At 43.3% G+C, this 26,772-nt stretch overlaps 1 protein-coding gene across 10 annotated transcripts in view; it reads left to right on the top strand.

The window, feature by feature from the left end:
- Positions 1–330: 330 nt before the first annotated feature.
- Saxo1 (stabilizer of axonemal microtubules 1) overlaps positions 331–26,772 on the top strand; it is a 144,189-nt gene continuing 117,747 nt past the window's right edge. For 8 of the 10 annotated variants that reach the window (XM_087183428.1, XM_087183432.1, XM_087183435.1 and 5 more), the window contains exon 1: positions 332–496. In XM_087183428.1, the coding sequence (XP_087039554.1) occupies positions 450–496 (47 nt within the window). In that variant the 5' untranslated portion in view covers positions 332–449. Of the gene's footprint in view, positions 497–26,772 lie in introns of all 10 variants that reach the window. The other 2 variants (XM_087183436.1, XM_087183437.1) reach the window with 2 other exon arrangements.

The following is a 26,772-nucleotide window of genomic DNA, read 5'->3' on the forward strand; positions in this document are numbered from 1 at the left end:
AACAGGCTCTGCCCGGCCGGCCATGGCGCTGGGACCGGAGCTGGAAAACTCGCAGGGGAGGCTGCAGGGAGCAGGAGAAAGCAGAGAGCCCAAACCTGGTCTCCGGTTGAGGCCTCCGGGCCCAGCTTAAATGAGAACCCGGAGGGAGGCAAATTTTCAGAGGCCTGGGGCTGGCGGGGCAGAAGGTGGGCCCAGGCTAATTGACGGCAGCCGGTGCTCAGAGGCGCCGGGCCGGGCACGCTGCCGACCTGCACGCCGCTGACCTGAACGCCGCCGTGTCCCGCTCGCTCGAGGCCGGCCGGGCGCCCTTGTGACGCCGCTGCCTCCCCGCCCCGGCCGCGTCACAGAGGACCGGGCCTGGCCCCTGGCTCGGGCGGCCGGCCCCGCGTCCGGTGCATGCCCCGCTCGCTGCCCAGGTCCCTCCGCGCCCGGGGAGAGGCCACCGGGCCATGGCCCCCGCGAGGAGGAGCTGCATCTGCGAGCTGTGCTCCTGTGGGTAAGGAAGGCCCGGCTTGGGTGGCGGGTGGGACCCAGCCTCTCCCCGCTCCCGGAGGCTGGGCCCGGGCCTGTCCTGGACAGCGCTGCTGCCCCAGCTGGAGTGTGGAGGAGCCCGGAAACCCTGGCCAGGCCGGGCCAGCCTTGCTGCTTTTGTTGTCATTTTTAAGGAAAGGGGATGGAGGAGAGCATTCCTTCCATGTCACCGAGGTTCTCTTACTACTTTTTTTGGTCAGAGAAGTATAAAATCTTTGTAAAACCTGTTCCTATAGTGTGTAGATTTGAACAAGAATAATCAAAGTACTTCTGCATCCTCTTGTCCTGGTGTAACCAGGTCTTTTCCAGCCAGGCGACTCAAAGGGCCGTGCTGAGGGAAGCCTGACAAAGGCAGGTGGCCCGGGGCAGTTGTGGGCCTGAGTGGAGGTTGTGTGGTCAGCAGCCTCCTGTGTCCCTCCTATACCTCTGTCTGCTTCTGGGGACAGCTGTGGAGGGGCTGGGCTGGGGAGCAAGGCGGAGGTGAGAGCGTGGTCCCCCCCCCCCCCCAGCTCTTCTGGGGGGCCCTGTATTTCAAGGGGCAATTAGACCTCTCTGGGTCAGAGTGTCCTTAGGTGCATGTTATACCGACCTCATGGGACTAGGGTTCAGATTGTGCTTGGTATGCAAGAAGAGCTTACTACCTGTAGATGTTTACACAGAAAATATGTGTGTCTGCATGTCTGTCGTCAGGAGAATTAAAGAGCGCTCCAACCTACTAGGCTAGGAACGTTGCACATCTGGCATTTAGAGTGGTTCTCGAGCCTGTCTGCTTGTTAGAGTCACCTGGGGACCCTAAAATGAGGATCAGGTGTTCAGGGTGTTAAACATGTGATTTCTGAGGATGGCTTCACCTGCAGCCTCCAGATAATTCTGACAGATTGCAAGGTTTGGGAATGACCAAACTCTACAGCAATGGTGAACCTTTCAGAGATGAACGCCCAAACTGCAACCCCAAACCCACTTATTTATCCCAAAGTGCCAACACTGCAATTACACCTGAGTTCTGAGGTTTTACTTTAGAAAAAACAATTCATACATTAACATCTTTAATATGAGAAAATGAAAAAATGGAAACAAAGTCTTTGTAAATAGGGAGGGGTAGAGGGGTTGAAGGGAGGGCAGGGGAAGGGGGAAAAATAAGAACCAAGAGAGATTATGTAAAGGTGCAAATTTCCAATGATGAATGTCATTATATTGTATTTATATATTGTCATTAGATATACCTAAAATGTACTAATTAAAAAAACAGTAGCATGCGTGCCATGGGTTTGCCATTGCTGCTGCTCTTGCAATACAAGCGTGGGTCTTGCTGTCACACATGTCAGGTGGGACCACAGCACTGTCCAGTCTGTGGCAAACTTTTTACTCTACTGGGACAAAACCCTCTAAGGCTCGTCTCTCCTGGGGCCCTATGTCCTCCTCCTGCCTCCTCCTCCTGCTTGTTTAGGCTCTGGAACTGAAATCTGTGCGGAGTCTTCATCTCTGCATGGCGTACAGTGGGGAGGAGACAGGGACCCTCCTGAGGGGGAAAACAGCGAGATGTCCTGGGGTCTCTCCAGGCTGTTTGCTCCTCATCCCTGCAGAGATGCTACTTTTCTCCACGCGTGGAGTTTCTTCTCTTCTGGTCTCATCCTTCAGCTGCTCCTTTTCTTCTGACTTCAGTCTCATCCCCACCTGGTCACAGTGCTTATTGATGCACCTGGCCGGCTCAGTGCCCTCAGCCTCAACAAATTGAGTGTTTACCATCTTCCTTTTCTCCCAGTTTGCCCCATTTATGGGACCAGCAATCATCCACCTACCTTGGTTTAAATTTTTGAGTAATCTCTTTTCTTCCATCATCCCCAACATTTACTTTTTTCCAAAGTCTGGTCCCCTCCTCCTTTGCAGTGTTTCTTTAATTGGTCCCCCCCCCCCCATTTACTCGCATTTTTCTTTCCCTGGTTCTTTCATTTTTATGTTGGTCCTAGTTTGCTCTCCTACAGGAACCACTCCTGAATCTGATGGGGCTTCTAATGGTATCCTGAATGGACTTTCCATTGTTTGTTCCTTACCTTTGTACTCCATCCTCTAAAATGCTCGTGTTCCTTCTCCTCCTACCTTCTGACCTTCAGGGCCCCGCTTCAGTTGCAGGTCTCCCCCAGCCCAACCTGCAGGTCCCCACGTTTTGGTCTCATTATGTGTCTGCAGAATCCGCATCCCTATTGATGTACACTTGGAAGGCAGAGGCCTTGTTTCCTATGTGTGCATACGTGTGTGTGTGTGCTGTGTAATTCTGGCAAGTTATTCTCCATATGGCAGTTGAAACATCTTTTTGAGAGGGAGGGGTGGTTTGTGTCAAGGTGATAATATTTGAGAATGGATTAGGGATGCAAGATCTGGACAGCGGTGTTATATCCAGTATGGTAGCCACATGTGGCAATTTTATTTTAATTGGCTAAAATTAAATAAACTTAAAACTTTCATTCTTTAATTGTACTGGTCACATTTCAAATGTTCAAAAGCCATGAGTGGAGCGAGTGCCATAGTAGACCATGTGGTATGGACCACGTCCGTCACTGTAGATGGCTCTACTGGACAGCACTGGTCTTGATCCCACCGCTGTGTCCTTTCTGCTGATGCCACAAAGTCCATTTGCTCAGGGGACAGCTGAGCTGGGAGGACAGCCGCACGTGTTTAGAATACAGTTGGAGATGCTCTCTAAGCTCTAGACGTCTACGGTAGTTTCACTTTCTCAGCCTGAGGTTATAGGAGGTGAGGAAACGACTGGAGGACAGGTGAGTGTGAAGTGCTCACTCGTGAGGAGAGAAAGCCCTGCAGGGGGAGGAGGGGGGAGCAGGTTTCTGAATGACCCGATTTCAGTTCCTCTATTTTTAAATCAGAGATTTGTGGAGATCCAGGCCTCCTAGGCAGCAGGGAAGGGAGGCCCACATCTCTTCACCCTCCTTCCATTTCCCCTGAGGTTTTGATTGAGGATTTTTAAAATTAGCATTTGTACGAAGTAAAGAGGATAATCTGAATATCCCCAGCGGGCTTATTGTGAGCGAAGAGTTCTTTCATGTGCTTTTCACTGAGGCTTTAGAGGAATTGGACTTTTTGGTGAGAGGCTAGGGCTGCGCAGAGGCTGGGTAGAGGCTTCCAGGTGCCACAGCGCAGTAGGGAAGAGCACCGACGGCAGCTGTTCGGAGCAGTTCTCAAATTTAGCCACCAGAGGGCAGCCGGCTCCCAACCGACTCTCACCCAGACGAGCCGAGGTGGAAAACACAATCTTTGGACTTCTAGGTGTCCTTGGATTTTATTTTATATTTTCAATTGATTTACCTTAAGTTTTCTAACATGAACCATTAGTCGAGTTTAAGGCCCGCAGAGTTCAGGAAGGTGATATTCCTTCAGTAGGTTACAGGTTACTACAAAAGTGGGCAGTTTGTTGCTGATATCGAAAGCTAAAGATTCTAAATACTCCAAACTGTTTAATGAGCTTTACAGGGTTAGTAAAAGCTACACATTGTGTCTAGCTCCAGGCTCTCCCTTCACAACACTCTCCACTCCTTTTCTTGACAGTCAAAATCTAGCAACTGCAGTATTACCATAAAAGGTTATGTTCTTAAAAAAAAAAGGTTATGTTCTTTTTTCAATGCAGTCAGCACAAAGTAAGCAAAATATTCATAGGTTATAGAAATAAAGTCAGCATTTTAAATTTTTTGGGGTCTACTCAGTTATCTTGACAATAGAGTTCCTTTAGGGGAGGGGCTCTTTTGAGAGGAGTGATTCCCCTGTTGCATAGGAGAGGATAATCTGATTATCCCAGCACCTCCTTTTATTGAAAAGACACCCTTCACAGTTTGACAGTATCATACCACCTTACATTTCTATAGTGTTTTGTAAAATTTGAAAGTGTTTTCTCATTATTATGTTACTGAAGGTCCCTCAACATGGAAACATTGCTTAGTTTGGAAATTTAATTCCTTGATCTTAGCCTATTTTCCCTGGGGGTGTTTTGGCTTATTGAACTGTTCTTTCCCAAATTACTAAATTTGAAGCTGGGGTTGGGGGTTGGGGGTTGGGTGGCTGTAGAATAAAGTAAAATGTTAAATGGCATTTTAAAGCTGTGCTGGTTCTGAATGGTTTCTAGTTCTTTTATCTGCAGATAAGGAAACTAAAGCATCATACTTGATTTTATTATAAGGGAACCTATTTGTGAAGCTCGAGGCACAATTTATGCCAGTCAATTAAACTTATTTTTCACTGTGTATCAGATACTGCTAGACATTACAGTGCACAGTCTACAGTCTATTTTCAGGCTGAACTGGGCCATTTTGGTGGATAGATTACAACAGGAAGGCTCCTGTTTAATTGAGAAATATTATCTGATGTAAAAAATAAGTGTAATTCTAAAAGCCTTTTAGTAAGGTAATATAAATAGCAAATCTCTCTCTTGGGATTAAAGTGTAGTAATACTACTTTCTAAAATTCTGGTAAAAAACAGTTGTTAATGAAGGGATTGACATAGCTTACTTTTTATATCTGATTATTTTATGGCTTACAGTGCACCATTTAAAAGATTTTGTGCAATCTTGTAGGAAATTCCAGGACTGGGTAATGTATCATGAAATATTTATGTAGCATTGGTAGCATGTGCAGCATTTCATAAAAAAGGTGGTCCCAGAGAGGACTTGCAAATTGCGGCTGAGGATGTGGACTTGGCCCTTTCCAGCTCAGGGAGGAAAGGGGATCTCCGGGGCAGCCATGTATCTGCAACTTAAATCAGTTATGTTAACCAGGGAGGAACTTGTTATTTTAATTTTGGAAAATATTATCTTCACATTGATGGAAATTTCCTTAACCTTAGATTTTGTTTTCTTAGAGTCTCTGTTACAAATTAAGAGGAAGAAAAAAAATTGAGGACTTGGTTTGATATTACATGTTGCAAGACTTCTTGTTTTTAATTCAAATAAAATTGCCTTCATAAATTCTGATTAAGAAAAGAAAAAGACAAAGAACAGGCTTGCACAGATACTTGCTGGTGACTTTATCTTTACCAGAATGCAGAGATGCCAAGGCAGGGGTGGGGAGGGAGGGGGGAGTGTCTTTCACTTTAACACTGATTTATTTTTATTGTACATTGTATATGCTTTTCATGTTAAGTTACATTATGTACTCTTTAAAAATTGTGGCCTTTTTGATATCAGAAATAATATTTAATTGTTCACTTATAATTTTCATTCTAGAAAATGAGTATGTGTATAATTTGTCAAATTTCAGATATGAAATTATAGAATACAACTTTGTAATAATTTGAATTACAGCAGTTAAAATGATCTATTCAACCACAGAGTTGACAAATAGATCAGTAAGTATCCTTGTTCCAATTCCATTCTGAGTAGGTAGTTTTATGCCATCTCCTCCACTGAAATTAAAATATTTGACTGACCTTCAGGTGATTTACAGTTTCTTTGGGAAGATGACTATCTTAGTTACTTTTTTCACTGCTGAGACAAAATACCTGACACAAAGTTAAGGGAGGAAAGCTTTATTTGGCTCAGAGTTGTAGAGGTTTCAGTCTATAGTTGGCTGGCTCCAAGCTAAGGTGGCATGGCAGATGGGCATTGCAAAAGAGAAACAGTTCATGGTGGGCAGAAGGCAGCAACACATCAAGCAAGCGAGTCCAAGTGACCTTAGCAGCTTCTTTTTGCCCCTTTTATATTCTGTCTAGACTATTAGGTTTAGGGTGGGTGTCAAACCAAGCAGTGGACTGACTTAGTAATCACACACCCTTAATCCCAGTGTCACATACCCTAGATCCAGCCACCTCTGAAAAGCCCCACCTATGACTGCAGGGGGCTTTAGGGGCACATCTAGACACAAGCCATGACAATGACATGCCCATAGGGGTGGGGGATAAGTAGCTAACTTTCAAACGAATGAAAGTAATACAGAAAGTGAGGCAGCATTTCAGGGTGGGAGCAGTCACTTGGGGTGAGGAGCAGAGGAGATTCTAGGAAGGGGAAGTAGCTGCTGGGATGATCAGGAAAGCAAAGCTGGGCTCTCTGGTTTCAAATCCTGGCTCTGCCGAACTATGCAAATCATTTACTATTTTTGTGCAGCCAGGGTAATGACATACTTTTAGAGTGTGGGTGAGGATTAGGTGGGAGAGGAGCATGGTCCTGAAGGAAGAGATGTGCTGGGTAGGTGTGGGCAGAAGCAGCTACAGGGCATGGTGGCCCCAGAGACCCCGAGACACAGCTTCCATGTGAACAAGGAGCCGCAGGGAAGATCAGGCCAAGGCTGCAGGACTCAAAGTGCAAGGGGCCTTGTGCACCCCAGTGTGAAGTCAGTAGCAAAGGCTGCTGCTGGGTTTTGATTCAGGGAATAAGATTGATAAAACAGTCTTCCTGTAGTAAAGGAAGTCCTCAAAAGAGCAGTCTTGGGCCAGGGATTTAGCTCAGTGGTTTCGACCCGAGTTTGATCCCTGGTACCAAAAACAAAACAAAACAGTCTTTCTTCTTTTTTTAATTGAAATAAAGAACCAGTATCTTAATTAGGTCAATTTAAAATCTGCTATCCTTTAGATCTCCTGAGTGGATTTGTCTTTTGCTAATATTTCCTTAAAGACATTTCATCTGTATTCTGTTCTTGTCATTTTAAAAACTTAATCCAACAAAGACTGGTGTGATGATCCTCTGGAAGGACAGAGGAGCTGAGCACAGATGCTGGAGTCACACACCTGGGCTCAGATTCCAGATTCTCAGGTGCTCTCCTGTGTCATATTGAAGAAGTCTCTGTGTTTCAGTGTCCTCATCTGTGAAATGGAGATAATAATAGAACTCGTGTCATAGGGGAGTCAGTTTTCAGTAAGCAAATAGAACAGTGTCCAACATACACAATGGGGCAAGGTAAATATTGTTGAATAAGTGTAAACAGAGGTGCCAGTCTGTGTTCTGGGCAGTGAAACCCTGGGGGAGTGAGCAGGCGGAGACCTGTGTCAGGAAAGAGTTAAGCCTGCTAATCAGTAGGTGATGAAAGATGCTCTGCAGAGGTCAATCAAGTGCTTGGGGGCTAGGTTAAATCTGGAGGAGTGCTGTTTTACAAAGATTGAATCTGTTCTCTCTACACTGTGAGGCCCTCTGCCTTCTCTGAGACACCTGTACTTTAGCCCAAAAATCACTATACTTCACAGTTCAGACTGACATTAGCAAATATTAAATGAATTATCTTTTCAGTTTAGGGTTTTTCAAATCTTAAAAACAATGATTATGGGGAATAAAGACATTCTCAGTACATAGCACAATCTACCGTTATGTTCTAGTGACCCCTCTTTTACTGGCTTGTTCAAAATAACTAAAATTTTGATGATTATTTCTCTAAAAGGAAAGGATAATGTTTCTAAATAGCTGTCAAGTTAACCACTTAGCCAAATACATTCATAAATTTTGTATATCCAGATATGTGAAAGCCCCTCATTCTAATATTAACAAATTGAGTTTGTAATATAAGGAATGAGTCAATTTCTTAAATTTAGAAACATTATCTTTTACATAATGATTATTTTTAAAGATTACAATCTTTCTCCATAACTATCCATTTTCTCTTTCAACTACCACACATTTCAACTCTGTTCTCCAAATAAAGAAAATCCACATAACATCTGTGAACCAGAGCTCAAAATGAAAAACAAAGAATCAATTGAATCCTTCATTCTTTTTTTTTTTTTGGTACTGGGGATCGAACTCTGGTCCTTGCACTTACATAGCAGGCAGCAAAACTGCTGAGCTAAATCCCCGGCCCGAATCCTTCATTTTTTTATCCTGCTTTAATCAGGAGGCTGAGGGAGGGGTACTCAGGAAAGACCTGGGGAACAGTGGGTTATCACGTCTGGAATCCAGTCCTGGGCTTGATGATGTATAAGTTTTGTGTCCCTGTTCAGGTCCTTTAACACCTCTGCACTTAAAAAAAAATGGTGACCTTCAGCTGGAACTATAGCTCAGCTGAGTGTGTGAGGCCTTGGGTTTGAGCCCCAGCACTAGGAAAATAAATGTTGATTTTCAGGTAACTAGGCAGTCAGTCCCTGTCCTCTACAGCTGAGTTTTTTTGTTTTTGTTTTTGTTTTTGTTTTACAGCTGAGTTTTGATAGATGCAGAATTTCCACCTTAGGTCTAAAGGTATCCACAGTAGTCTCCTGGAGCCTTGGTTGGTGATCTTAGAGAAGTGAGGGAGAAAGGGAGATGTGTCATGGGTCAGTTGTTTTCCTGACTTTTCCAAAAATTGTTGAGTGGCTAGTTAGGATATGTGTCTTTCTTGGGCCTCGTGGACTCTTGGTGAAATGAAACCAAGTCTGTTGTCTCATGAAGTTGAAGAATGAAATTGTGGACAGAAAGGAGGTTAAAGTGGAAGTCCTTATTGGAACTAGGTGTAAGAAAAAAAGGGCTCCTGGTAGTTGAGAGGGGTCATAGGAAGTGGGGCACCGTGTGGCCCTGCAGTCCAGAACTGTTATGGATAGGCAGAGCACAGGAAGTGCTCTGTAGTTTGGCGATCACCTTTCATAGGCAGCTCCCTGGGCTTGAAACAACCAACTGGAACCCGGGCACCCTAAACCAGCTACTCAGCGCACAGAGTTTAGAGGAAAAGCAGTCATTCTACATTTTTAAGTTCCTCAAAACTCAAGAATTTAAGGGCTGCCTTCCGTGTTGCCTGAGGAAATCCTTTCTTGGTCAGGGTCCTAGTCTACTGCCTCTTCTTATTTTATTTATTTACTTATTGCCTATTCTTATTCTTGCCAATGTGGCTGACCACTCAGCTCTATCTCTGGCCCTTTTCCTAGCTGGGTGCCTATTCGTAAGCTAACTGAGCTGTTTTACATTAGGTCATGCATGATCTGTTTCCTTAGGGCACTCTGACTTCCCCTGCACATCAGCCATCTGGGGGTTCTGGCCTGTGCTTTGCAACACTTCTTGTTGCAGGTAATTCAGGAGATTAGGAAGATCTCCGTGTGCTGTGACACGGCTCAGCCAGGGTTCTGCCCATGGTTCAGTTAGCTGAGCTCTGGGAGTCACAGCTGGTTACAGAACACAAGCCGGGCTCCTGGAGTGGGTGCTGTTTTGGGCAATGGGGGTATAAATGGGAGGAAAATGATTAGAAGAAGAAACAACTGGACTTCCAAAGACTTGCCAAGATATCCCTGATAAAGCTCATGAAAGATGATGTGGGTGAGAGCATAACTAGATGGAGTCCTAGCTCTAAAGCAAGCAGGTCCAAAAAAATGTTGATTAGTGGCTTTTTGTCTCCTTGGAACAATTTCTAGCACCATGTACCAGGATTCCTTCATCAACCTTGTCTTATTCACCATTTTAAAATCAAAACTTGAAGTCACAGAAGGCATTCTTATCAAATGTACCGAAAATACCAAATGGGCAAAACAGCAAATATGATAGATGACAGAATCGAGATTCAAAATTATCTTGACAGGCTGGAATGCTGGGTGAAAACTAAGCTGAAACTTAACAAGAGTCAATGTGAAGGGTCTGTGTTTGAGATGAAAAATCATTTATGCATATTCATAATGGGGAGGCTTGTCTTGGCCATAGCTTGTGAAAAGGTCTTTGGATTTTAACCACAGGTTTAACATGATTCCAGGGAATAATGTGGCTGTGAAGAAGCATTAACTTAGTTTCAGGCTAAATGGAAACAAGGTGTCCAGGTCCACAGATATAAGTACTTCATTAGAATTTGCTTGGTTTTGCACTTTGTTTTTTTAAGGATACCAGCAGGTTTTCTGGAGCCAGGTCACAGGGAATGTGACCTGGAAGCGACAAAACTTGCACTGGAGAAGAAGGGTGAGGTGTCAGTAGGGAGCTGGTATCTGCAGGTTGCATTCTGCATGGAGGGCTCGTACTTGTCCTGGGCTGTTCAAACTAGGGAGCGGTCATTTATGAAGACTGGTAAGGAATCAATACTAATAAAGACTTTGCGGCAGTTAGAACTGTAAGAATGTGGATTGGACTTTCTTTGGTCCTTGGTGTTGCTAAAAGGATTCCTGCACAGGGTAAGAGGTCTGATGAAAGGATCTCCAGGGCCCCTTTCAACACTGAAACTTGGATTTCTGGAAAGGAGGACGAGCATTTATTTTAATCTGATGATTGAAACTGAAAAGGCTACTATGGAGTAAGGAATGGTAGGTGCTTATGATATGAAGAATAAACTGAGATCCATATGTGCCTGAAAAACTCCGAGGGTTCTTAAGGCTTTTATTTTAGATGTCTAAAGCACATGTTCAGACTTCAGCTGCCTGTCTCTAGCCACTGCTCCTACAGAATCTGCCTTCTTGTTTCCTGGGCTTTCCTGAGGGTCCTTCAGTGACCTTTGGGTAGTATATAAAATGCTTCATCCTCTGTTTCCACATCTTCCCTGGGTTTGTCTGTAGGCAGCAGTTCACACGCAGTGCCTGGGCCTCTGGAAACCATGAATGGTGACGCTTCCAGGGGGAGTGTACTTCACGTTTCCAGTGGCCAGGGCATGGACTTTTGAAATACCTCCCATTGCAAAGCTAGAATGACCCAGGTTTCTCTTTTCCCTTATGGTGCTCCACTTCACATCCACTTTGGAGCCTTATCTAAACTGGGCTCTGGTCTTGCTCTTTACTGTCAACCATGGCGATTTCTGAAATTCTAACACCTCCACGAGTCAAGGCTTCTGTTTCTCTTCTGTTGCTCTATCTAGAAATGGATGTTGTTAAGATGCTTTCTTTCTCCAAAGGATTTTGTATCATCATACATAACTTTATATGATATAGCATCAAAAAAAGAAAAAGAATAGAATAAGAAAAATAAAAAAACACCTATAGTGAATTGTTCCACGTCAGCTATCCCAATAGTGTACATACTGTGTGCATGCTTTGAATCATCATGTGTGGATTTAAAGTTTCCATTTTGATGTGTTTAGCTTCTTATGCTTTGGAGCTAGGTGTGGATATTTTAAAATGATGATGGTGGTACTAATAAAAGTTTCTGTCAGAGTTGTATTATTCAGGATTCTTGGTTGAAGGCAGCTGAAGTGGACTGTGATTGGTGTAAGCCTTAAACAAATGAAAGGCTAGAAGGCAGTTTACAGATTTACTGGGATGTCTGGAGAACTGCAGTTGGAAGACGGGAAAGAGCCACAGCCCGGAGACCTGCTGGCGAGCATGCTGCTGGCGTCCATGCTGGACGTAGATGCTACAGCCCTGGATGTAGCCCTAGTGCTGGCTGTGGAGTGAATTCTTCACTATCTCCTCAGTTTCTACACTAGGAGGGGGGCACTGTCCCCTTCAAGATTAATATAGTGGGTCGATCCCCAGTATAAAAAAAGATTAGTATAGTGGGGGCTGGGAATTTACTTAGTGGCACTGTACTTGCCTTGGGTCCTGAGTTTGATCCCTGCCCCCCCCCCCCCCAAGTTCAGTGTAGTGGGAATTCATCAAACAAAGGCAAGGCTTCAGATGTGAAGTGGCTAAAATATCATTAGATAAAAATAATTCATGTGTAAATTTCTATATTTTAATTCATAAAAGGCTCAGCTGAGGTTGGATGATTCCCATCTGTGGCGAAATGCATGGATGTTTTTGTCTGGGGCCTGTCCTGCTTTGTGCTGGACTCCTGGCTTCTACTCACTGGCTGCCAGGGGCACCCACCCATTTGAGATAACCCAAAATGCTCTGGGCATTGCTGAACATCCTGGGGTGCAGAGTTGCTTTGGTGAATCACCGGAGGAGAAGCACTCTTAAGCCATCAGTTATGACTCCATAGCCTTGCAGTAATGGCTTCGTCACAGGGGTGGATCCTACACTGGCTGTATGGCCCTTGGAGACCGACAGCTTTTCTCACAGCGGTGCCCTTCCCCCACCTGGGCAGGTCGGACGGAAACTCAGTCTTCAACCTTAAACGTACCTAAGAATCACCTTGGAGGGCTTGTCTGAAGGGCGCGAGCCTCAGCCCTGTCTCCATGGACTCTGATTCTGTGGGTGTGCAAGAGACAGTTTACCCGGCTGACCCGAGGTTATGGACCACACCTTAAGAAACATGTGGGCACTTACTTCAGTGACTGAGGTAACAAACTAACCTCAAAACCTAAGACATCGTTTTTCACAAGGAAGTGGGGAATTTTAAGTTTTCAAATCTTTCCACTTGTTGATTAAAAAGAAAAAAGCAAAGATGCTATCGTTTTAGAAGTGTTTGGGCAGTGGCTCTCCTGACCAACTTTGACAAGTGACGCCAGCATTCATCACTGTCATGTCAGCAGGAAGTGTGCTCTTCTGTTTCGACTCTGACTGGTTTGTCCGTCCTTGAGAGAGAGCCCTTTTCTCTCCTGAATCCCTAGTAAGTGTTAGGCCTCTTGAGGAGGTTCTAATGCTTTCTGGGTTTCACTGGCCGATTTCATGGTCTTGTTCACTGGCTTCCTCTCTCCTGAGGAGCCTAGATAGTAGGAAGTCTAGGATTCTAACTGTGCCTGGGGTGGAGAAGACTTGTTGCAACACCTGGAACCAAGCTGTGGCCCTTCAAGGCTCTGAGCCTCTCTGAGGAAGCCTTCAATCTAAGCAAGGAGATGCGACAAAGCAGCTTATGGTTCTAAACGTGCTTGGGGTCTTACTGAGGACAAGGTTCTGTGTCCACTCTTCCTGCTCTGGCCGGGACTGGTCATGGTGCTGCTCATGACAGTGATTTCTCCAAAACCCAGGTCATGTGACTCTGCCAGTTTAAATAGTTCTTCACTGACCATGGGCCACATTGACCCTTGTGGTGGCTTCACCTACCTCTGCGGCCACTCCCCACCCACACCTGAACCCTGTGCACCACTGTGTCGTCTGTACTAACCACCTGTCTGCTGACTGCACCCTGGCCTGGACACTGATTGGATTTGCTGGCTGGATTCCAGGTTCACCAACCGCACTGCACTCCATATGGCCACTTTACAGATGGGCAACTGACAGATATTTCAAAAAAGTGGAATGGGTTGCTAATGTTACATGAAATCCCCTAAGTTTAAACAATCTAGACTTCCAGATTCTCTTGAAAAACTAGAAGATGTGGCAGGACTGTGACCAAGTTCCGAAATGCTGGAAGCTGGCTCTTGTCTGAGATGCAGTGTAGTCTCTGGCAGAAAAAAGTGTGGGGATGGAAGGGAGGGAGGGATATATCATGCACAGGTACAAATTCCCTGTGACGACTGTCATCATTTTGTGTATCTAAATGTACATTAAAAAAAAAAGTACTATGAAGTGTTATTCCGGGCTTCCCGCAAGAGGGCGACCTAATCTCTAAGAAAGTGTGGGCTAGGTCCTGCCTGTGGCTGGTTCAGGCCCGCCTGCACCTCGCTGCTTGTCGGTCACACTACTGGTCCCCTCCAGGCCTGTGACAGCCAGGCTGATGGAAGTGAGGCCGAAGGGCTTTGGGGTCATTTGGCTCCCGAAGTCACCTGCGGCGGGGCTGTGCCTGGGCCTGAGGAGCAGGAGCAGTGGCACCGAGTAACTAATGCCCTGCTGTGTAGACCAAACAGCTTTCTGTTCGTCTTGAATGAAACGCACCTGCAGAGGGCCCTAGACACTCAGATTTGCTAACCAGAGTATAATGTCCTTTCAGAAAAACTAACAGAGAAGCTGAGCCAAAGTCAGTTCGCTGTCTGAGCTGTAAGCAAGTGAGTGCTGTGAGCTGCATGTCGCAAGGTCCCATTGTCAGGTTCTTTGACAACTTTTTATTTGTGCATGTTTGCAGTACACAGGGCTACGTTTATCATGGGGAGTTTGTTCAAGTCCACAACACATTGGAATTCTTCTTTGTCCCTGTCCCCTCCATCCCTCCTTGCTCCTTCTAACTGTATATATTTGAAAAAGCTCTACTTTCACTTTTTCTCTTTCTTTTTAAAAATCCTTCTCCCTCTCCTCTCCCTGCATCTCGGTCTCCTTCTCACTTGAAAAGAACTCCCTGCTTTCTCATACCTCTCCCCAGGGGCCTGGGCAGTGGGTACCCTGCAGGGCTCTTTCTTCCACAGAGCTGTGGGTGCCCCCTCGGTGCCCCTGCTCTGTCCGGCCCCAGCCCGCTGCCCACTGCACTGGTCCAGGCCAGGCTGACCCATGTTCAGATAACTGACATGGAGAATTTTATATACTGATGCTAATAACCTAGGCCTAAGGACTTCAGGGGGTTGGACCAAGGTTCTTAAGCAACCCTAAGTAGGCTGGAAGAGATAAAAAAAGTTTAAGAAAATAAAACTAGTTCTTAACACCTTGACTAAGTTATATGTAAGTGAAAACAAAGATTCCTGGCCTTCTCTTTGTTTGCCTTTGGCCAAAACAAAAAATCTACTCTTTGCTTCATTTCTCACTCTCTTTCTCTTTTTGTTTTTGGTACTGGGGATCGAACTCAGGACTTTGTGCTTGCCAGGCAGGCGTGGTTTGACTGAGCTAAATCCCCAGACAATTTTTTTCCTCATATTAAAAAATTCATCCTTAATACTGGTATGATTTGAATTGGTTTAATGACAATGAAATTATTAAAAAGGGGAGGAAAAAACCAGGAATGGTTTCTAAATGGTATAAATTGGATTTGAGGTTATTTAAAAACTGGGGTTGGTTGTTAAACTTACAATTCTTTCCCACTTGGGTTGAATAACCTTTCCGTCTTCCATTAGGCAAAGCTAATGCTGAGTTGGTTTTATGCATATATATGTTACATCTCTACCTATGAATTATTTTTGTGACCATAGTTTCCACTAATTTGCCTACAATTAGAGAGGATGTTGACTACATCCTGGGTCTTAAGTTTAGGACTTTGCTCTGGGCCCACAAAGAGGTTGAATATTTATAAAAATCTTTTGGTAACTTTTCTTTGCACTCAGTGTAGTGGGAATGTCCATGTGCTCTGTGTCACCCTCTGTCATGTTTTATGGAGATCATTCATAGCCCAGTGGCTCCCAGTGCAAGGGCCAGAGTGGGGCACGAGTGTTTGGGGATACTGCGAGAGGCAGTAGGCTCTGGGGCCTCCTTAGGCAGTTTGACAAGATTTGGAGAAATAAGGTCATTAGAAAATGAGTTATTTAGGACAAAAGTGCCGTGGAGGCTGTATTTAATACCTTTTTAGAAGTCAGAACCTGGCTTAGGTTCATGGTGCTATTAGGATAAGCAGAAGACTTAATTCTTATTTTTAGGGAGTTAAAAATCTGTGAACTGAAACTTCTACATAAAGCAATTAGAGAGCAACATGGGACCCTATAGTGTAGTGCAGAGGCCAGAGGCTTAGGTTGGACAGACTTGGAATTCTTTTTTTAACCTTTCTGAGCCTTAATTCCTTCATATTTAAAGTGCAGATATTGTAAAGATTATATGAGGTAATATATGTAAAGTACTCAGCCCAGAGTCTGGCATGGGGTTAAATGTTCAGTATTTGGTAGTAATCATAGTAATTGGGTCTAATAAAAGGTTTCCTTTATGCACGGTTACCGAGAAAGCAGACATTCCCCATGCTTATTGCTCCTGTTAATCATGCTGAAGGAAAATTTTCTGAAATATTGTTCTATACTTTCCCAGTTTATTTGATTAACTTTTTTCCCTTCTGAATACAGAATTTTGGATCTATTGATCCTGTCTTCTCAAAAAGAGTTGTTTTTACTTGCCTGTGATTCCTGCCTCTGATGGCTTAAAAACCCTTGTCTTTGTGAGGTGCTCTATGCCTAAGGGCCAGCTAAGCACACAACCTATTCCCACGTAAAGGAGCAGAGTGCAGAAGCGCTGGTCCTCGGACAGCAAGTACAGGCTTTGGATGCTTCACTGTTTTCGGTGCTTGGGCTCCTCTTGCCTCTAACCTTCTGAGGGTTTCGGAATAGATGGGGTGTTTGTTTCGTAGGATTGGAAGTATACAGAAACATCGAGGAGGCCTAAGTCAGCCTTTCTTCCCAACAGAAGAGAGCTTGGTGGAAAGCCTGGTTGGGAAGCAGGAAGGAAGAGGGCTCCTGCCCTAGGCCTTAGCTTTCCCTGGGCAGGGCTGCTCCTCACAGTGAGGGGCTGTGGCTGCCTGTGGTTTAGATGCTCCTGGGACACAAGGTGCAGAATGAAGTTTCAACTGAAGTGCATATTTTTTTTAGGTTGAAAATGTTTATTTGTTAAAAAAAAACTTTAACGGACTTCATCTCTTTAGAGGGGGAATATTCACTTTGAGGCGATGGAAATTTTGTGAGTGAAGGAAAATCTGACTGGCTTTGCTCAGGGAAGAGTAAGAATGTCAGGATTCTTGCAGCTGTTTTAGTAGGCAGAGTGCTTCTGTCTGGGGACTAACACCACAAGAAGTCTCAGTTTTCCCTGATGTTGGTTCCATTTCATCTGTGTACTCCTCTCTTCACAGATTTCAAACCAAATCGCTTCTATTACTTCACAGTTTCCAGCTGGGGTCTCAAGAGTTTGCATGGAGCTAAAAAAGCATCTGTAGTTTCTCCCTTTTGCCACATCTTCTAACCTGGGGCTTCTTTCTGAGCTGTTTATGTCATTATCACTGTATCTCTGGGTATTCCTCCTCAAGCTTTTAGTTTCAGCTGAGGCTGTAATCTCAGAAGTGGTGGGACTCCCTGTGCTTAAATCCAGCATCATCTTGGCAAGTTTTCGGCTATGACGCTTGAGGTGGCTGACTTTTGAAACTCCCTTTTTACCCTTTTCAGCTCTGCTGGGATGTTTTTATTTTAATTTTTAAATGTGGCAGTTTTTTAAAAAGGATTTTTTTTCTGTAAATACAGAAAATAGCTCTAGCACAATCTTGTTTGCAAATTTCTTTTATTCTCTGAACATGGGGATGGAAAATTATAGACAATAAAGAGATTCAATCCCCTCTGCTGCTGATGTGTGGCCCTGATTAGAATGAAGCACATTTGTTTATCTGAATGCAAAGTAGGGGTTTTTATTTTGGGAAACAGTTTTCTGCCAGTATGAACTGATTTAGCTATTTTGACTAAACTGACCCATTGCTGACTAGATGATCAGTTACTGGAGACGTGGAGGTTTACACAGTTTGGGTGCTGTAACAGCAGTGCCCTCGCTGAGTTGCTATGCTGCATGCAGCTGAGCAGTGTGTCCAGAGGCGGCCTGTTTGCCCGACAGCTGCTTCTGGACGTGGCCTTGGACAGTCCCCTGCAGCAGCCGGGGTGTGCACCCTCCCTTCTGATCTGTTCTCATCCAGTGTCTCATGCAGCTGGGCCATGGGCTGGCATGACAGCCCGACAGGAAGTGAGAGGTCAGCCCAGGGCCAGGCACTTCCCTGAGCTCTGTGACGGTCCTTGCGCTCCCTCTGCTTCCTGGACTCCCCTGCCCATCCTTCAGAGGTCGTGGCCATGCAGCCAAAGACCCCACTGAGACCCTGACACCAACTGCCCTGGGGTGCTGGGCTGCCTAGGCCTTCAAAACTCCCTTTACCATCTGCGTGCTGCATTTTAATTGGTGAGTGGTATTTCTTCTGTTCTCCTGATCCCTAGTATGGTGGCAGAGAGTAGGGCCTCAGTTAGTATTTGAATGAATAAATGAACAACTATTTTGGTCTATTGATGGAAAACAATTGATGGAAGACAATCTGACTAAATTAAGCTACATTAAAATAAAAATGGCCAACGGCCCCAAATATTTTATCAATATCATTTCAAGCATCATAGGGAATTTACCCTTGAGTTAACAGCATGTGTACCATTAATTTTTATTTGATCAAGGGAAATATTTTATTTTATTTTATTTTTTTTGTTCCAGGGATCGAACTCAGGACCTTGTGCTTGCCAGGCAGGCACAGGACCACAAGCTAAATCACTGGCCCAAGAAAAACATTTTAAAGGATATACAAGTTCACAGTTTAAAAGTTCGAATAGTACCCCAATTCCTCTTTTGATTTCTTACAGATCTCTTCTGAGAGACTGTACAAGCCTATGTTTACATATTGTAGCCCCTGTTTTTAGTAATATGAGACATACTATGGCCAATTTCTTTCTTTTTTTTTTGTATTAAATTCTTTTATTGGTACATTGTAGGTGTACAACACAATTACATTTCTCATTGGGAACTGTACCTTTATATAATGCATCTTGGTTCTTATTTTTTCCCCATTCCTAGCCCTCCCTTCATGCCCTCCACCCTTCCCTATTTACAAAGACTTTATTTCCATTTTTTCCATTTCTCATCATTTTTTCCTTTCCCTTCTTTCCTTTCCCCTGTGCCTCCCACTACCCCTACCCCTTTGGACCTTTTCTTCCTATTTTACATTATCGATTATTCATTCTAATCATTGGTACATTTTAGGTATACAATAGAATGACATTCATCATTGGAAATTTGCACCTTTACATAGTCTCTCTTGGTTCTTATTTTTCACCCTTGCCCAGCCCTCCCTTCAACCCCTCCATTCCTCCCTATTTACAAAGATTTTGTTCCTATTTTTCCATTTTCTCATATTAATCCCATTCCCTTCTATCCTTTCCCCTAGCCCTCCCACTTCCTTCCCCTTTGCCCCTTTTCTTCCTATTTCACATGACCTATTATACATTTAGTCCTTATTTACACTTTAAGTTTCTCACACCAGAGAAACTATCCGGTATTTACACATGTGTCCTATTTATTTCACTTAAGAGTATTGCCTCAATGGGCATCCACTTAGCTATAAATATCTCTAATTTCTCATTTTTTATGGCTGAGTAGTACTTCATTTTATAAAAAATACCACATTTTCTTTATCCAGTCTCCAGTTGATGGGCATTTGGGCTGTTTCCAAGTTTTAGCTATTACAAATTGTGCAGCTATGAACATGGGCTTACATATATCACTGTGGTATGATTCTTTTAATTCTTTGGGGAAGATCCCCAGCAGTGGAATAGCAGGGTCAAATGGGATTTCCAGTCCTAGTTCTTCGAGGTATCTCCATACTGATTTCCACAGTGGTTGCACCAGTCTACACTCCCACCAGCAGTGGAGCAGGGTTCCTCTTTCCCCACAGCCCTGCCAGCATTTGTTATTGGTTGATTTCATGATAGCAGCTATTCTTTCTGGAGTGAAGTGGAATCTCAGTGTTGTTTTCATTTGCATCTCTGAAATGACCAGTGATGTTGAACATTTTTTCATGTATTTATTTGCTATTTCTACTTCTTTGTCTGAGAAATGTTTGTTCATTTCAGATGCCCATTTTTGGATTGGGTCTTTAAATCTGGGAGGTCTGATCTTTTTAAGTTCTTTCTAGATTCGAGATAGTAGACCTTTGTCTGAGGAAGAGCAGGTGAAGAGTTTTTCCCACATTGTGGGTTGTCTCTTCACACTGCTGGTGGTTTCTCTTGCTGTGCAGAAGCTTTTTAATAAGAAGAGATCCCACTTGTTGATTGTTTGTGCTAGTTCCCGGGCAACTGAGGTTTTGTTCATAAAATTGTTTCCTACACCAATGTCTTCAAGGGTTCTACCTAAGCTCTGTTCCAACTGGTTCAGAGTTTCTATTTTAATATTTAGATCTTTAATCCATTTTGATTTTAGTTTAGTGCATGGTGAGAGATACAGGTCTAGTTTTAATCTTTGACAAGCTGAAGCCCAATTTTTCAGGCACCATTTATTAAAGAGGCTATGTTTCTTCCAGAGAGGGTATTTGGCTCCTTTATCAAAGATGAGATGGCTGAGTGTGTCTGTCGTTGTTTCTGCATCTTCTAATCTGTTCCACTGGTCCTCAGGTCTGTTTCTTTGCCAGTATCATGCTGTTTTTATCACAGTAGCTTTGTAGTATAGTTGCAGATTGGGGATTGTCTGCCATGTCTCTGTTACCTAGAATTGCTTTTGCTATTCTGGGTCTCTTCTTGCTCCAAATGAATTTTTGGATTGTTTTCTCGAGGTCTATGAAGTATGCTGGTGGGATCTCAATTGGAATTGCATTAAATCTATATAGCAGTTTTGGAAGTATGGCCATTTTCACTCTATTGATCCTTCCTACCCAGGAGCAGGGGATGTCTGTCCATTTTCTGATATCATCTTCAATCTCTCTTTTCAGAGTGCCATAGTTTTCAGAGAAGAGGTCTTTGATTTCTTTTGTTAGGATGATTCCTAGGTATTTCAGTTTTTTGGATGCTATTGTGAAAGGAATTATTTGGCCTATTTCTCTCTCAGTGAGTCTGTCATTGGTGTAGAGGAAAGCTATTGATTTTTGTGTGTTGACCTTGTAACCAGCTACTTGACTGAATTTGGTTATTAAGTCTAGAAGACTTTTGGTGGAGTTCTTGGGGTCTTCTATATAGAGTATCATGTCATCTGCAAATAATGACAATTTGACTTCTTCATTACCTATCTTTATTCCTTTTATTTCTTTCTCTTGTCTAATTGCTATGGCTAATGTTTCCAGAAGTATATTGAACAAGAGTGGTGATAGTGGACATCCTTGTCTTGTTCCTGATTTTAGTGTGAAGGATTTCAGTTTTTTGCCATTTAGTATGATATTGGTTCTTGGTTTTTCATAGATGGCTTCTATCAGTTTGAGGTAGAGACCATCTATTGCAATTTTTTGTAGAGTTTTTATCATAAATGCATGTTGGATTTTGTCAAATGCTTTTTCTGCATCTATGGAGATAATCATATGATTTTTGTCCTTGGCTCTATTGATATAGTGTATTACATTAATTGATTTTCGTATACTGAACCATCCCTGCATCCCTGGGATGAATCCCACTTGATCAGGGTGTATGATCTTCTTGATGATCTTCTAGATTCTGTTTGCCATTATCTTATGAAGGATTTTTGCATCTATGTTCATTAGTGAGATTGGCCTATAGTTCTCTTTTTCAGTTGGGTCTTTCTCTGCTTTGGGGATCAAGGTGATGCTTGGTTCCAGGAATGAATTTGGGAGTATTGCTTCCCTTTCAATTTCATTGAAGAGTTTAAACAGTAGTGGCAGCAGTTCCTCTCTAAATGTCTTGTAGAATTCAGCAGTGAAGCCATCAGGGCATGGGCTTTTCTTAGGTGATAAGTTTTTAATTACATTTTCAATTTCATTGGTTGATATTGGGTTCTTCAGAATTTTTAGGTCTTCTTCGTTCAACTTTGTTAATTCATATGTATGTAGGAATCTGTCCATTTCTTGTGTGTTGTCCATCTTATTGGTGTATAGGTTCTGGAAGTAGGTATTGATGATCATCTGGATTTCTGCTGGGTGTGTTGTAATTTCATCCTTTTCATTCCTTTTTGCATGGATTTGGACCTTTCCTTTTTCTGACAAGGTTGGCTAAAGGTTTGTCAATTTTGTTGATTCTTTTGAAGAACCAACTCTTGGCTTCATTGATTTTTTGTATCGTTCTCTTAGTGTCCATTGCATTGATTTCCCCTCTGATCTTTATAATTTCCTCCCTTGTATGAGCTTTGGGGTTGTCCTGCTCTTCTTTTTCTAGAAGCTTGAGGTTCAGCATCAGGTTGTTTAATTGGGCTTGTTCTGTTTTCCTAATATGCGTATTCACTGCTATGAATTTCCCTCCTAAGACTGCTTTCATTGTGTCCCATAGATTCTGATATGTTGTATTGTCATTGTCATTTAATTGAAGGAACTGTCTGATTTCTTCTTTAACTTCCTCTGTGACCCATTGGTTATTCAGAAGTGTGTTGTTCAATTTCTATGTGTTTATGAAATTTTTTGAGTTTCTTTTGCTATAGATCTCCAATTTCATTTCACTATGGTCTCATAATATACAGGGGATAACTTCAATTCCTTTGCACTTACTTAAACATGTTCTATGTGTGAGTATGTGGTCTATTTTGGAGAATGACCCATGTGCAGCTGAGAAGAATGTGTATTCTGATTTTGTGGGGTGGAAGACTCTGTAAACATCTGTTAAGTTCATTTGTTCGAGAGTTCAATTGAGTTCTAGTATTTCATTACTTATTTTTAGTCGAGTTGATCTATCTATTTGTGACAGTGGGGTGTTGAGGTCCCCCACTACAATTGTATTAGTGCATATATGACTTTTCATGTCAGTTAGTATTTGTTTTATATAGTTGGGTGCACTAGTGTTTGGTGCATAGATATTTATGATTGTCATCTCTTTCTCTTGGGTTCTTCCCTTTACAAAGATGTAGTGTCCTTCTTTGTCTCAATCAGTGTTGGTTTGAATTCTACTTGATTTGCCAAGAGGATAGCTACTCCTGCTTTTTTTCGGGTTCCTGTTGCATGCAGTATTGTTTTCCACCCTTTAACTTTCAGTCTATGAGTTTCCTTTTGAATTAAGTGTGTTTCTTGTATGGAGCATATTGTTGGATTTTGCTTCTTGACCCATTCTGCCAGTCTATTTCTTTTGATTGGTGAATTGAGACCATTAACGTTGATGGTTATAACTGAAATGTATTGACTTGTCATTGCCATGACTTTTTCTTTTTGTTGGGTTCTCCCCCTTTACACTTAATTTCTTGTCATGCCAGATGGGTTCATTCTGCTTTGCTTCCTGGGGTTGTGATCCTCAATGTCTGTTCCTAGGATATTGTGTAAAATTCTTTGGAGTGCTGGTTTGGTATTCACAAAGTTCCTAAGATGCTCTTTGTCATGAAAGTGTCTTATTTCTCCATCCATTTTGAAAGATAGTTTTGCAGGGTACATCAATCTGGGTTGGAGATTGTTTTCTTTTAGGGCTTGGAATATGTCACTCCAAGCTCTTCTTGCCTTGATGGTTTGTGTTGAAAAGTCTGCTGTGATTCTGATGGGCGTTCCTTTGTATGTGATTTGTTTCTTTTCTCTGACTGCTTGGAGAACTTTGTTCTTCTGTTGAGTTTCTGGAATCTTAACAATGATATGCCTATGTGTAGATTTTTTTTGATGAAGGCTATTTGGAGTCCTATATGCCTCACTTATCTGTATGTCAAGCTCTTTTCCCCTGCTTGGGAAGTTTTCTGCCATTATTTCTGTGAAGAGATTTTTTATGTCATCTGCACTCTCTCCTGTTTCTTCATTGACTCCAATTAGTCTTATGTTATTCTTTTTTGCATCATCTAGCAGCTGCTGGATTGATTTCTCATGTTCCCTTATAATTTTGAAGCAATTTTTCTTTTCCTGGTCACTAATTGCAATCTTATCTTCTATATCTGAAATTCTGTCCTCACACTGGCTCATTCTGCTGTGTAGACTTTCAGTGGAGTTTTTCATGTCTTGGAAATCTATTTGCATCTGTTTTATGGATTCCATTTGTTTCTTATGTTGGGATTCCATCATGTTCCTGAGCTCCTCTCTAGATTTATTGATCATGTCTTGCACTAGGGGCACAATTTCTTCTGTTATCTGAGAAATTATTTCTGATTTGATTTTTTCCAGATCCCCTTTTGTTGCCAGTTCAGTGGGTCCAGGTGGTTGAGTATCAAGAGTGTTCCATCTCATTTCCCTTTGGGGTTGCTGTAGGTGATCTGGAAGTCTGGTTTTGAAACTTATTTACATGTTTTCTCCTTTTGAGTGGGGCAGGGGGCTGTTAACGCCTGCACAGATTACCTCTTCTGAGGTGGGTGAAGTGGGACAGGGGCTGGGAGCAGTGGTAGGGATGGTGACCCAAAAGCCCTTTCCTGTGGGCTGGGAGAAGCCAGAGGGATGGTGGCTCAGAAGCCCCTCCCTCTGGGCCGGGAGCTGTGGGAGGGATGGTGGCCTGGAAGCCCCTTCCTCTGGGCCAGGAGCAGTGGGATGGTTGCTCAGAAGCCCCTCCCTCTGGGCCGGGAGCGGTGGGAGGGATGGTGGCCTGGAAGCCCCTTCCTCTGGGCCAGGAGCAGCGGGACAGAAGGTTGCCCAAAAGCCCTTTCCTCTGGGCTGGGAGCAACGGGAGGGATGGTGACCGGGAAGCCCCTTCCTCTGGACCAGGAGCAGTGGGATGACGGCTCAGAAGCCCTACCTCTGGCCCGGGAACAGTGGGACTCAGTACCTTGGTCTGCTGGTCTGGTGTCCTCTGTGTCTTTGTAATGGGGAATCGTGTGGCTGCCTGTCTGCAGCAGGGTGATTCGGTGTCTTCTGCGTGACTCAGGACCTCGGTAGGGCATGCACAGACCTGCCTGTCTGCAGCGGGCTGATTCGGCGTGTGTTCCGCGTGACCGGCCAATTTCTTATTCTTTGTTAATGTAAGGCCCTGGCCAAGTGAACCTCCTACCCCTTCTCCTCCAGCTCTCCCAAAATAGGTGATATATGTGTTTTAAAAAAATGGATATCATTTAGAATTTCCTATTTTAGATAACTTTGCTTATACTGTACCTTTTTAACAGTTAGGGTAAAATTTGGCTCTGTGTTTCAGAAACCCCCAAAATGTGTCTTAAGACAAAAAGCTTTTTCTTACCCTAGAGAACTCAAGGGCCAATGTTAAGAACCCAGCCTCCTTCTGTCTTGTTGATTTATTGGCTTTTAGTGCTTTGCTTCATAGAAAAAAATAATCTGTTGGCTGGTCTGTCCGTCCGTCCGTCCATCCATCTGTCCATCTAATGTCCCCCTGGCTGTAGGAAAGAGTGGTCTCCCCTACCCCACATATGTACAGTTTTATTTTTTTCAATTAAAAAATTATTTTGAGGGCTGAGGATGTAGCTCAGTGACACTGTGCCTGTCTAGTAAGTGCAAGGTCCTGAGTTCAGTCCCCAGTACTGGAAAAAAATTGTTTTTGAGATAGGGCCTCACTTACTTGCCCAGACTGGCCTCAAACCTGAGATCCTCTCCTTAGCCACCTGAGTGCTGTGATTACCGGAGTGCACCACCATGCCTGGTGTCCATGTATATACCTTCTGAGGAAACTGTGGAAGTGTCCTAGAAGACTTTCTAGTTGGCCCAACTAGAAATTGATGACTCTTTTGCTAAGGGAGAAAAGGAGGTTCATAACACGTTGGGTATTTGGCATTTTCTGCTGTAAGCACTCAACCTTTCGGGTAGGGCAAGCTACCCGCTGCCCCAATTTATAACTTACCATGGGCTTCAAAATAGCTTTCTGCTTCTTCCAGAAATCCCAATTTTGATTTGTGAAAGTAAAGTTGAGTTTAATCTTAGAATGGCTATTTAGTTCAGATCTTTAGGGAAGAAACAAAACAAAGCACCCAGAGTGGTGTTTACAGGGAAGTCCAGTGTGGTTTGCAGGCAGTTCGGCCTTTTCGCAGCTGGTCATTCGGGTCAGGAGGGGGCAGGCTTGGTCTCCGTCTGGATGTCCCGAAGGCCTGTCCAGGCCTGGATGCCATGGGGGAAGGTGAGGTGGGCAGGGCGCCCGAGGGTCATGGGCCTGCCCTGCCCTGCACTTGGCTCTGTGCGGCCCACGCTCACACATCATCACAGAGAAAGGGAATTGTGCAGTTTTCATGTGTCCTGAAATACTTGCTAATTTTCAGCTATTTTAAAATATAAAATTCATTCTTAGTTCAAAAGCTGTAGAAGGCAGGTGGCAAGCTAAATTTGGTGCGGAAGCCAACATGTGCTGATGCCCCTGGAGAGAGGTTTGTAGAAAGAAGCCCTGGAGAGAATGCAACAGAAATTAGGTTCGGAAGTGAGACTCTGGAATGGGACAGGGGAGGAGAATCTAAATTTTTAGAACTGAATCAGATGTAGTTTTGAGACCATAGCGTCTAAAATGCTTAAAAATCACTAGATCAAGAAAATGTCTATTTTAGAGGTTAATTTTTAATATGATAATGCACATATAAAACATTAATGTACTGTTTAAGTCAATTCAGTGATATTAAGATAATTGCAATGTGATGCAACTGTTACCCCTTTTTCCAGAACCTTATTATTTCAGATGGAAACTCTGTAGCTGTTCAATAATAACTTCCCAGGACACCCTATAACTTTTTGCAGTAAGTTTTGGAATTAGGAAGTGTGAATTGCCCAAATTGGCTCTTCATTTTTGAGATTGTTCTGGCTACTTGGAGGTCCCTTGTGATTCCATATAAATTTCAGGAAAGATTTTTTCCCCTGCAAAAAATGCCAAGGACTTTGATAGGGCTTGTATTGAATATGTGGGTTGCTTGGTCAGTGTTATTTTAACATGGTGAGTTTTACAATCCATAAGCATAAGACAACTTTCCATTTATTTGTACTGTTTTTTAACTTCTTCAGCAATGTTTTGTAGTTTTTAGCATATAGTTCTCTTATTTTCTTGATTAACTGTATTCCAAAGTATGTTGCTTTTAGTTTGATGCTAACATTCAGTATTATTTTTGGTACTGGGGATCAAACCCAGGGTATCTGCCATGGGCTACATCCCTAGTACTCACCCCCTCCCCTTTGCTTTTTTTTTTTTTGAGACAGGGTC

This window comes from Heterocephalus glaber, unplaced genomic scaffold, assembly GCF_053883595.1.
Source record: "Heterocephalus glaber isolate CG9 unplaced genomic scaffold, H.glaber_assembly_v1.0 deba00001481, whole genome shotgun sequence".
NCBI lineage: Eukaryota > Metazoa > Chordata > Mammalia > Rodentia > Bathyergidae > Heterocephalus > Heterocephalus glaber.